Below are 10,285 nucleotides of genomic sequence, written 5' to 3'. Positions count from 1 at the left end.
TTTTTTTTTTTTTTCCTGAGGGCTTTTTGTGTCTATCAGGGAGCAATTTCTAGAGCCAAAGTAAAGCAAAATACAGCTTTCTGCACAGCACTTCAATTTGTGCATTGCAGAAATACTGTGATGTTATTTTGGCACAAATGTCTTCAAAAGGCACTAAAAGACAGGTGAAAAAAAATAAAGAGAACACCAATGCCACTATTTCCAGCATTACTTGGAACCCTATAAAAGAAGAATTCACAGCTCTGCTTCTGACACTAATTGCCTGCCTTGTTCATACCCTTCACCCAGAGGCCAAAGATTGAATGGCCTGAAAAGATGAGTAAAATCTATCAACAAGACATAGATTTCTTTGTTACACTCCTGTTAATAGTAATTCCTATTACGTGGATGATAGCAGCAGTTAGAGAACGCAATGAAGCTCAGTCGTACTTCACCCCACACTGTACACACTGTCCAAGAGAACTCACAGTCTGAACAGATTTCTAGGCAAAGCCTGGGGGAGAGGAGACGCCTTCTCCCTGTTTGCAAAGGGGAACTGAGACAGACGGAGATTAAGTGACAAGGCCAAAGTCATACAAGAGATCTTTGGCAGAGCCACACTCCCAACATAGATTTCCTCAGTCCTCTTTCAGCGCTCAGTACAATCTGCTATCCATATGCTATCTTTCCTTTGTTCCCCCAGATTAGCAGTCAGGCACACTGGCAGAGGAGTGCAGAGAGAGCTCACATTGCCACCGTTTGTGCCTTACCTGCTGTGTAGATAAAGAGGGGTCATCAGCCTCCAGGGCTGTGAGTCGATACCTTCACAAACTCTACATTCATGTGGTACTTGGTCCTCATTCCAGAATGATAAATGAGGTGTGTAATGTTGAGAAATACATGTCATTGACATAGTACGTTTAATGAAAATCTCACTTCTAGCATTTTGCAAGTGACAGATTACAAACCCCACTTATTCAAACAACAGCTACTTGAAATGAAAGAAGTTTTTTTGCATATTGTATTTTTTTAATTGCTACCTAAAGCAGCCACATATATTTTCTATAGTCAAAGTCTGTCCTTCTCACACAAGGAGTTACAGTAACTTCAGTGGGACAATTTATGAAAGCACAGCCAACAAGATTTGGCTCAAAATGCTCAACAATATGGAATTTTTAAAAGAAGTAACTTCAGTTTTATCTAATTCTAGGAAAAAAAAAAAAAAAACCAGTAGAGCAGTAAAGGTACACTAGTGAATATGCAGTGCACTCTGGTGATTTGGTAGCCCTTGTCCTAATTGGGTCCTACCACTGCTAATTAGCATGACAATATAATCTAAATATATGCATTTAATTGCATCTCTTCAAATAGAGATTTGGTTTTCTTTCTCCAAAATAAACAGGTATTTTTTATTTTATAGGAAGTTCCATAATTAATCTTCTTTATGTATTTATCGTATTTTATCTCAAGTCATATCAAATGATGTTAAATTCACATTTACATAATATATTTCATTTTTACAATAAAGCAAGATCCAGTTAAAATTGCAGAGAAATACATCCACAAGTACAAAAGAGAATAAAGAGCAAATAGAGATCTTTTAGTCTGCTTGTTCATGTCTGGCACATTCAAAAACAATTTCGTAGTTGTTTCCACTGTCTTTTTTTGCACATACTGTGTGTTTCAAGATACAAGGACCTCTCCATAACTGAATCTATGTAAGATTAGTTCTTAAAGTGAACTATTCGTAGCTGTACTGATTGGTAATTAGAATTAGAAACATCTCTATCTATCTTTACTCTATCATGGAAAATACATTTTAAGGATGTAGGGTCACAACAATTTAGTTTCAGGAGGACAAATAGCATGAAAGCTTGGAAATTATAATTCATCTCCTAGTTGAGGTCTAACATGAACTCAAGCAGAGAGTGGTATGTAATTCCAATTGCTTGTCTACACATCTCATAGCTTCTGTAAGATGAACTGGTACAAAGCTTAACTAGTCTTCCACAGCAAAGTAGATTATCTGTATGAGAAACTGAGGGACAGCATGGACTACAAAATACAACTCAAAACTTTTCAGTATCAGTCCTCAATCTGAATTTTCACTTAAAATATCCATCCAAGAAAATAAGGTGTTAAAATATTGCACTTATTTAACATCAGCCACCACAAAAATGGGCCACCACTTTTTATGTGAAAAACAGAGAAAGAAACAAATTTGTGAGATGGATTCAGCGCTAGTTCTCTAAAAGGATTAATGACACAGAAAGTTTTGCTTGAATTTAGATTTTAGCCCAAGAAGACGTTTCTGCCCATTCTCTTGAAAAGAATACAAATACTGAATGAACATTGTCACAGGCTTAGGCATAACTGCAGTAAAAATAACAGTAATAACAATAACAACAGTAATGTAGCATCTAAACTGTTTCTTTTTCTGTCATCTGAAAATAAAGTCTAATTTTCAAAATTTTTAGGTTCCCAGAGGAACAGTCTAATGAGATTTTTCAAAAACCTGCCAAATCCAGATGCAAAGCTATTCTCTCATTAAACTTAGGTAAATGGAAGTCAAGCTTGATGGGGTTTATGCACCTGCTTCAATGTTTTGCTGAGTAAGAGCTTAAAAATGCATTGTAAGAAATGATCCAAATGTTTTTACCCTTGTTGGGAAAAGAAATCTTTGCCAAAAATGATATTTCAGTACTCAGACTGTGGACATGTCAGTGTTTAGCCCAAGAGCATACTATAGTGATCCCTTGTTGCCCAAGCATGCCCTAATTTGGAAGGGAAAATAAGCAATGAAATATTACATTTAAGTCACAAAAATGTTTTGCTAAGTAACATAGAAAATTACTTCTTTCCCAATCTGAAAGAACAACTTCATAAGTCTTGAGGAGTTCAGAGCAGACTGAAAGAATGCATTAGAAAAAAACTAATTTGCTGAAACACTTTTATCAATACATTCAACAATGTAGCAATCTTTGTCTGTCACACAAACTTTTATCTCAGCAAGTAAAATCTAGTTATCTTAGTTTATTTAACTTCTCCCTCAATATGTATTCTAAACTGACAGAATTAGGTTTAGGTGTCCTTTTGTATGTGTGCGTATAAAAATGGTTGAAAAAGCCCTTGTTTATGCTTCACTGAATCTAAGCCACACCTGGTTACCAGCACTTATTTGTAGCATTCTTTACAGGAGAGTTAAAAAAGCTGACTTAGTCACCTGGAAATGAGCCACATAAATGAGACTTCCTTAAGTCCCGAATATTGAGAAATGGAGCCACTTCCATGAGTGGTTTCAGAAGAGGAGAGTGGAACAGGCAGGTTCATTCCATGACAAGGTTTCACATCGTTTTGAGTAGCCTTGTTAGAGAATGGGGCTTGTAGGCTGCTTAAAGTGACTTTCTTAACTAATTTTGATATCTCACATCTCTCATAGGTGTGATTCAGCAGACCTAAGTCAGCATCCACAGTTGGTGGAAGGAGGGCTCTAGAAAATGACAGCAAGCATCTAAGCTGCATGCCAACAGCCCAAGGCAGGCACTAACAGCCCTGGAGACCTATGCCACATCTTGTATGTTTGTGTTGGATCTTCCAAAAACACATTATGGCACCAGGAATTGTCAATTGTTGAAAACCACAAATTTGCCCATCCTGTACCTGTGAGACTGTCTAAAAAAATCAGAAGTTTTAACAGTGTCCTTTGTATTTACATTCCATGTTTTTGAGTCACTGTGTCACATTTTTAAACTGCTTTCCTCAGCAACAAAATCTAGAAACTTACTTGGAAAGAGTCGGTGCCTTGAGTTAACATGAAATAACTTGAGCCTTGTGATAAAATCATGAGAATTGGCAACCAGGCACCTATTCACCTCAGAGAAAATATGTATCTTTAAACATGTAACTCTTGGTTACCAGGCTACCTTTTCAAAGTGCAGGAAAATGATTTGGCTTCTGCCAAAGACCGAGTGCGTTTCACACTGAAACACACACCCTGAGCAGCCATGCTCGCGTATGCCCTTGGCCAGGGGCCTGCTCACAGGGTCATGCTGGTCTCTGCCCCAGGGTGCCCTGACAGGGACACATCACCTCACTGCACCAATCGCACTCCCACAGTGGGAGCAGCCAGGGCTCCCCAGTGTACCTCAGCACTCTGACAGGGCTAACACCTGTCTGCACCCCACAGTCTTGCCACTGCCCCAGCACCACAGGCCCCAAGCAATGCTTCCATGGTGGGCTGGTGCACCAGGGCTACTGGCTTCCCCACAGTCCCAGGGGCAAGGTGGCCATGCTGTGCTTTCACTTGGTGTGAGTGCATGAGGTGAGGGGGATTGTGCTGGCCTGGTCCGTGAGTATGTCAGCATGGGAGGTGAGTCTGGTAGGTGAGGGTAATGAAAGACTATGCCATAAAATGCATATAGATAGAATCATAGCATGGCTTGGGTTGGAAGGGACCCCAAGGATCATCAAGTTCCAACCCCTCTGCCACAGGCAGGGCCACCAACCTCCAGAAAATGCCAAAGGAAAGACAAGCATATCCTTACAAGCTTTCAGAAAACCTCAGCTTAAGTGGAAAAGTATCCTCTTTTATGCCCCTTGGATTTCTGGCTGGTAACAAGGACCGCTCGGTGAATGTGGCCGCAACTGAAGCCATGCAGCAGCCTGGCAGGCCCTCATTTCCCAAGCAATGCCGACTGCTCTTCCAGAGTGCCATCAAATGATTCATATATGGTTATTTATCATGCACCATAAAAATGATCTTTTAAAGATACTTGAAAGGAAGGGAGGAGACAGACACAATTCCTTGGCTATTCATATCTTACAGATAAAATGCAAAGTCAATAGGCACAAGCTGTAGTATGCAACCTCATCCTGTACTTGATTTATTGCAGATGGGAATCAACTAGAAACTGAATTGCTTTGAAATTTTTACTATGGACATTAAAATTCCAGGTTTGTATACATACATCTTATGGAAATGCTAAATACAATTTTAGCTAATTTGGTGTGTGCTTTGATTTGCTGGTAGTTAGATGTCCATGTTAAATGTAGATAACAGACCTCCTATAAAATCTTAAGTAACTCATGCATTTAAAGATATGTTAGTTCATCACATTAAACTCATAGGATAAGATGTTCAAAACTGATGATGGTCCAGCAGGCTTGAAAACATAATCAGATTGTCCAGCTTCTTAAACGAGAGTTATCTCATTTTACACAACTTATTCAAAAATAAATGTGTAATTTTAAAATAGTACATTGAAGTAACTTACACATCTTTTTAACTATTTCATACTGAGCTTTTTAGCTTTATAAAAGGAGGATTGTCAACAAATTTAACATCTGTTTAATTTCCCTGATGAAATTAGATTAAGGCATTAATTCTGCTTCTTTTCAGTGGAAACTACCTAAGTAGCAACTTGCCAAAAATGCATGAAGGTGTTTAGCAATTACATACTGGGTATGTTTGAAGAGATCAAGGTACACTCGCATGTCCTGTGCTATGGATATTTCTGATTAGCTTGTCACCTACTCTGAAGAAGATGTAGTCCAACTCTCCTATACTATATAACAGGCCAGCTGTTAGCTGTCTGTCAAGCACCTAAAGTGGACAAGTAGTCCAGGAGCAAAAATGTCACTCCTTTGATCTGGCAAGGAGCAGCTGCTGATTTATAGAGTAGGACTTTGTTCTTCCGTTCTATTTTACTTTCTTTCCTAAGGCAGAACCACAAAATCCAGCAGAAAAAAAAGTGCCGTTCTCTGCAACATCAACAAGCTCTGACAACTGCAACAGGGTTTTTCTTGGCCCTAACAAAGCTCTCAGGCATCTCCTTTGACGCTCACCTTTTTTTTTTTCCTTCTTCTTTTTGCAATGCGGTAGTTATTGTTTAATTCAGCTTCTGTAAATGGAATGGACTGTGGCCAGCAAGCCTGGGGCATAAACACACCTGTATGAAAGAAGCCTTATTGTAGCAACCATCTACAACCAACCTGCACACGCACTACCAGATCGTGAGTTCAGAAGGAATGTTCCATTTTCCCTGACAGTAAATTTTGCCTTAAGATAACATTTTTTTTTGCACCCGCTGTCCTGTCTTGACCATGAAACTTGTACACTTTTTCTTTTGTTATTAAAATCTGATGGAATGAAAATATGTATTTTTCTACCTGTCAACCAGTGGACCTAAGGAAATTTTATCCAAAGAGCTCATTTTTAAAAAAGCACAGCCAAAATAGATTTATAGAAACACAATGCTGGAAGTTTGAGAACTACTGATCCTGAAGATACCTGTTCTGTTTCAGAGGCATTGATGCAGTCATTGTCACCTCCGGCTTACACTGTTAAAGATTCTCCTCAAAAAACATTTCAGAAAACAAGTATGGAGTAAGAAATAAGATTCTATGCAACTAATTGGACTGTGACACCGAAGCCCAGATTAAACACTCTGCAGTTGTTTTAGACTCAGAAGGCGCTGAACAGATTCTGTCATACGATCAGTAACTATAAGAGGTACTATACTCCTGCCTCACCTACTGGAACAGTAAGGCAGTTTCTTCTGTCACAGTTGCCCCTTTATTTCCCTTCAGATCTGCTTTCAACTTTATTAACTGAAAAAAGAGATTTACAGGCCACAAGAAAAGGCTGCAGTATAATGCTGTTGAGCAGGAGAGGAGTTATCTTGTGTGCTTGTGGATCAGGAAGTGAACAACATACCAAGCTGTGTATTTGACCCTTGTATGTGTCTGCACGCACGTTGTGCTTATGCTTCTTTGTAATGTAACTTTAAAAACAAGCACAAAAGGTTTTAAGAAAAAAGATGGGAAGAGTCGAGGGAGGTGGGGGTGACATCATGACTACAAGATCTTTTGCATATATGTTAGCTTGTGGAAATAAATAAGAACTATTACAGCCGAGCCCCTAAGGGAGGCAGGAAAATGATGATGTACAGGATAGCATAAAATGATATATTAAAAACTGAGCTGTCAGTGGAACAATAGAATATTAAGCAAAAGTCCATAATAATTGGTAGATATTTAGCTGTAGACATCTTTCTCTGGTTGGTGGGTACTAAAGTATACGTGAGAGGAAAGAGAACTAGTTAGGTAATTAGAAGTCCTGGGCATAAATAATACACTATGTATAAACAACCCCCCCTTCCCCTCATGTTATAGCTCTTCTGCAGATACACCTAACCATCTCTCAGTAAGCCATACTTACTGGCTGATACCGCTTGTGTTTTGGTCTTCACACTGTTCGGTTACAGGAGATTCTGCTTATGTTCATTTTCTTTTTCTCTCTAAATACAGAATCATGTTCATTTTTTCCCCTTTGATTATTCCAGTACTGATGGCAAGACTTTTATCAAACCACAGGGTCTTGTGGCTTAGTGGCTAAAGATGCATCAGCACTACAGACACTGTGAAACTGCAGCCTGCCATGTTATGGAATACTTGCTCCACAGTGACTGAAGATCCTAACAGCTTAAGTATGGGATGGCTATATTGTTTGAGTGTGCTAAAATGAAGAGCCAATTGTACCGATGCTCCCAGTGTCATTCTGGTGAAGAATTTACTCTCTCATCCCGTCTTGTATTCTCCAAACCACACAGGAACCATGTGAAAATGCTTTAAACATTTTTGAGAGTTTGTTAGTATACTAATGTGTTACATGTACTCCTGTGTCTTCCTTACTGTAAGCTAAACTGGTTTGAATCATGGAATCTAAAAATTAAATAACCTCTGTGGAGCCGTTTGCTCTTCTTGTCACTCTGTATCCCAGGCTCCAGTACTTTCAGACCAGTGCTTCATCTCCCCCAGGGCTTAGCTCTTGCTCTCTAGACTACCTAGCTGGCTTACCAGAGATAATTGCAAAGTACAGCTGGCAAGTCAGCGATAAAGCTTGCTGGTGCTCTGCAGGGGTCCTAGATGGCCAGATATGTCTGTGATTGAGGATGTATATATGAATGTTGCACCATCTCTCTTCTTTATGCAGTTTTCATTCTTCTGAACAAGCTAAAGACTAAAACTAGGAAGATTTGTGCTTTCTGAAGCACTTGGAAGGTTGGGTTCCTCTGTTTTCAGTACTTGGTTTACAGGTAGAGCAACGCATAGGAGGTGCCTGTGCTCGAGTGCACCGTATTTAGGTTGTTGAGTTCCCAAGCTAAAGAGGGCGCTAATAACTTTTTTTTTCCTTTTCACCTCCTAAAGGATGGGTAGATGGAGAAGTACCTCTTGATGAGGTAGGAGTACCTCTTAATATTTCACTTCTTCATGTGAAAACGAAATGATACCAGAAAGATAAACTTCAGACTTAGCTCATATTTCTTCAATGAAAATTAGCCAGATCAGTAAAGTATTCCAATATCCCATATTTTGCATACAATATCTATTATGAAATGAAGCCCAATCTATATAGTCTATCTAATATTTATCTTTCTTTATGAGAACAGTTTGGAAACTGTGTGCGATCTTTCATAATGTTAATAACTGGTTGCTGATGGATTTCACTATTAACTCTGACTGTTCTGACTGGTTGGGTGTTGAGGCTTAATTTTCAGTAGAATTTCACTAATTGTTCCTGCACTGCGTAGGGGTGAAGGCATCTAAGAATATGTGTATAAACCTGCATTTGAGCCCGTAAAATTGGTAACTGCAGGGCTGTATCCAACAATGCTGATCATTTTAACCTGATCTAATAAAGCACTCAGATGTATAAGGAAAATCTTCAAACTGACCAAGTCCTGTTTTCAAAATCATAATAGGGCCTGTAAAGACCATCTTAAAGTTCAAGTTTAAAATTAGATGGCAATACTGGCAAAAGTATATTGATACTTAGGTACCTAAATTGTAGGTGATCTACTATCAAGGAAATTTGTCTCTGGTTAGATGTTCCAGGAATAACCAGAAGATGGACTTATATACCTAGCAGCCATTTAAAACAAAACAAAACAAATGAACAAACAAAAACAAACAAAACAAAAACCCTTAACTTAACAGAGAAAGTATGTAAAATCTCCTGGCACGTAGATTTCTACTTTTTAACACCACATTCAATCAACATTTTTTCTGCTGTGTTTACACATATGCTAACAGCAAGTTACTTTCTGCTGTAAACAAGCTCTGAGTTAGAGGGAGACATGTATATCCAATAGTGTTTCCTATGGATCATTTTAGTGAGAGAGACATTTAAAACAGGTCTATTCTTTCTTACAACAACACAGATAAAGATCTCTTTCCTTTATAGCTGACACCATAATTATTTGAATATTTATCTGGAAAGAAGGAGATCGAGTTTTGTCTCCCTACCCTCCTTGATTTGGAACTTGAGCATAGGACCTTCACATATCCTTAAATAATATCTGAATCACCAGACAATTCAGTACAGTGAACAAAGCCTTTTCAGTTCTCATTCTGAGATGTTTCCACCACCTGAAGTAATTATATAGTCATCGTAATTAACCAGAAATTAACTCTCATACCTCTTCAGTTGGAGCCCTAACCAAGCGACTGTACAGTCAAGTCCTTGTTCTTACTTAATTTGGTTCTACTGACTAGCTGTTACATACACAGCAGAATTGGCAGTCAGGAGAACAAGAAAGGCATGATAGTGAAAAAGAGTAAAGATGGAGCATTATGTTCAATAGCCCATTGATTGGGAAACTCAACTCACTTGGAACAGTTAAGACAACGATTTAAATCGAGATGAAGAAAAGACCCGCAAACATATATCCTGTTTAACAAATGAATTTTCTAGCCAATGAGCCATTGAGTACAGCACTCCCTCTACGCCATTTGCCTATTTTGTATAAAGCTTGGTATGACTGATACATGACAAGACTTTGGCTGGACCGGGCCCCTGGTGAGATACACTGAAACAAGGCTGATTTTGTGTTCAGAGCTGTGTTTCACTCTAGAGCACGTTACTGTCTATTTATCACCATACGTGTATTTCTGCTCCTATGTCCTGGAGGTCCTGTCTATTCAAACTAACCGTGGTCTGGACAATACCTTGCTTGTCAGTACTGCTAGGGCTACAGTTACAAGTTTCTCAGTGATAGCACATTCTAAGCAGTTCTGTGCATGCTCACCAATGGAAACAAGTAAATGTGGACCAAAATATTTCAGGCATCTCTGGTCTGTGCAGCTGCAAGGTGAGGATACTGGAAAATTCAGCGATACCTAAGGATAAAGATTAGCTTATACTAAAGACTGCAGGATATTTTTTACTTAATACTCATACAACTTGATTAATACACATATCTAACAGAGACATATATTCATGAGAAAATATTTTGTAAAATGTGCT

At 38.7% G+C, this 10,285-nt stretch overlaps 1 protein-coding gene across 8 annotated transcripts in view; it reads right to left on the bottom strand.

The window, feature by feature from the left end:
- MEIS2 (Meis homeobox 2) overlaps positions 1 to 10,285 on the bottom strand; it is a 170,842-nt gene that overhangs the window by 9,861 nt on the left and 150,696 nt on the right. The window contains exon 10 of one of the 8 annotated variants that reach the window (XM_021403249.1): positions 5,829 to 5,927. The exons of the other annotated variants lie outside the window; for them this stretch is intronic. Within the exon in view, the coding sequence (XP_021258924.1) occupies positions 5,873 to 5,927 (55 nt within the window). The 3' untranslated portion in view covers positions 5,829 to 5,872. Of the gene's footprint in view, positions 1 to 5,828; positions 5,928 to 10,285 lie in introns of those variants that run through there. 8 annotated transcript variants of the gene reach the window in all.

This window comes from Numida meleagris, chromosome 6 (genome assembly GCF_002078875.1).
Source record: "Numida meleagris isolate 19003 breed g44 Domestic line chromosome 6, NumMel1.0, whole genome shotgun sequence".
NCBI lineage: Eukaryota > Metazoa > Chordata > Aves > Galliformes > Numididae > Numida > Numida meleagris.
Note: the sequence above shows the minus strand (reverse complement) of the source record. Positions and strands in the feature narration are given on the sequence as shown.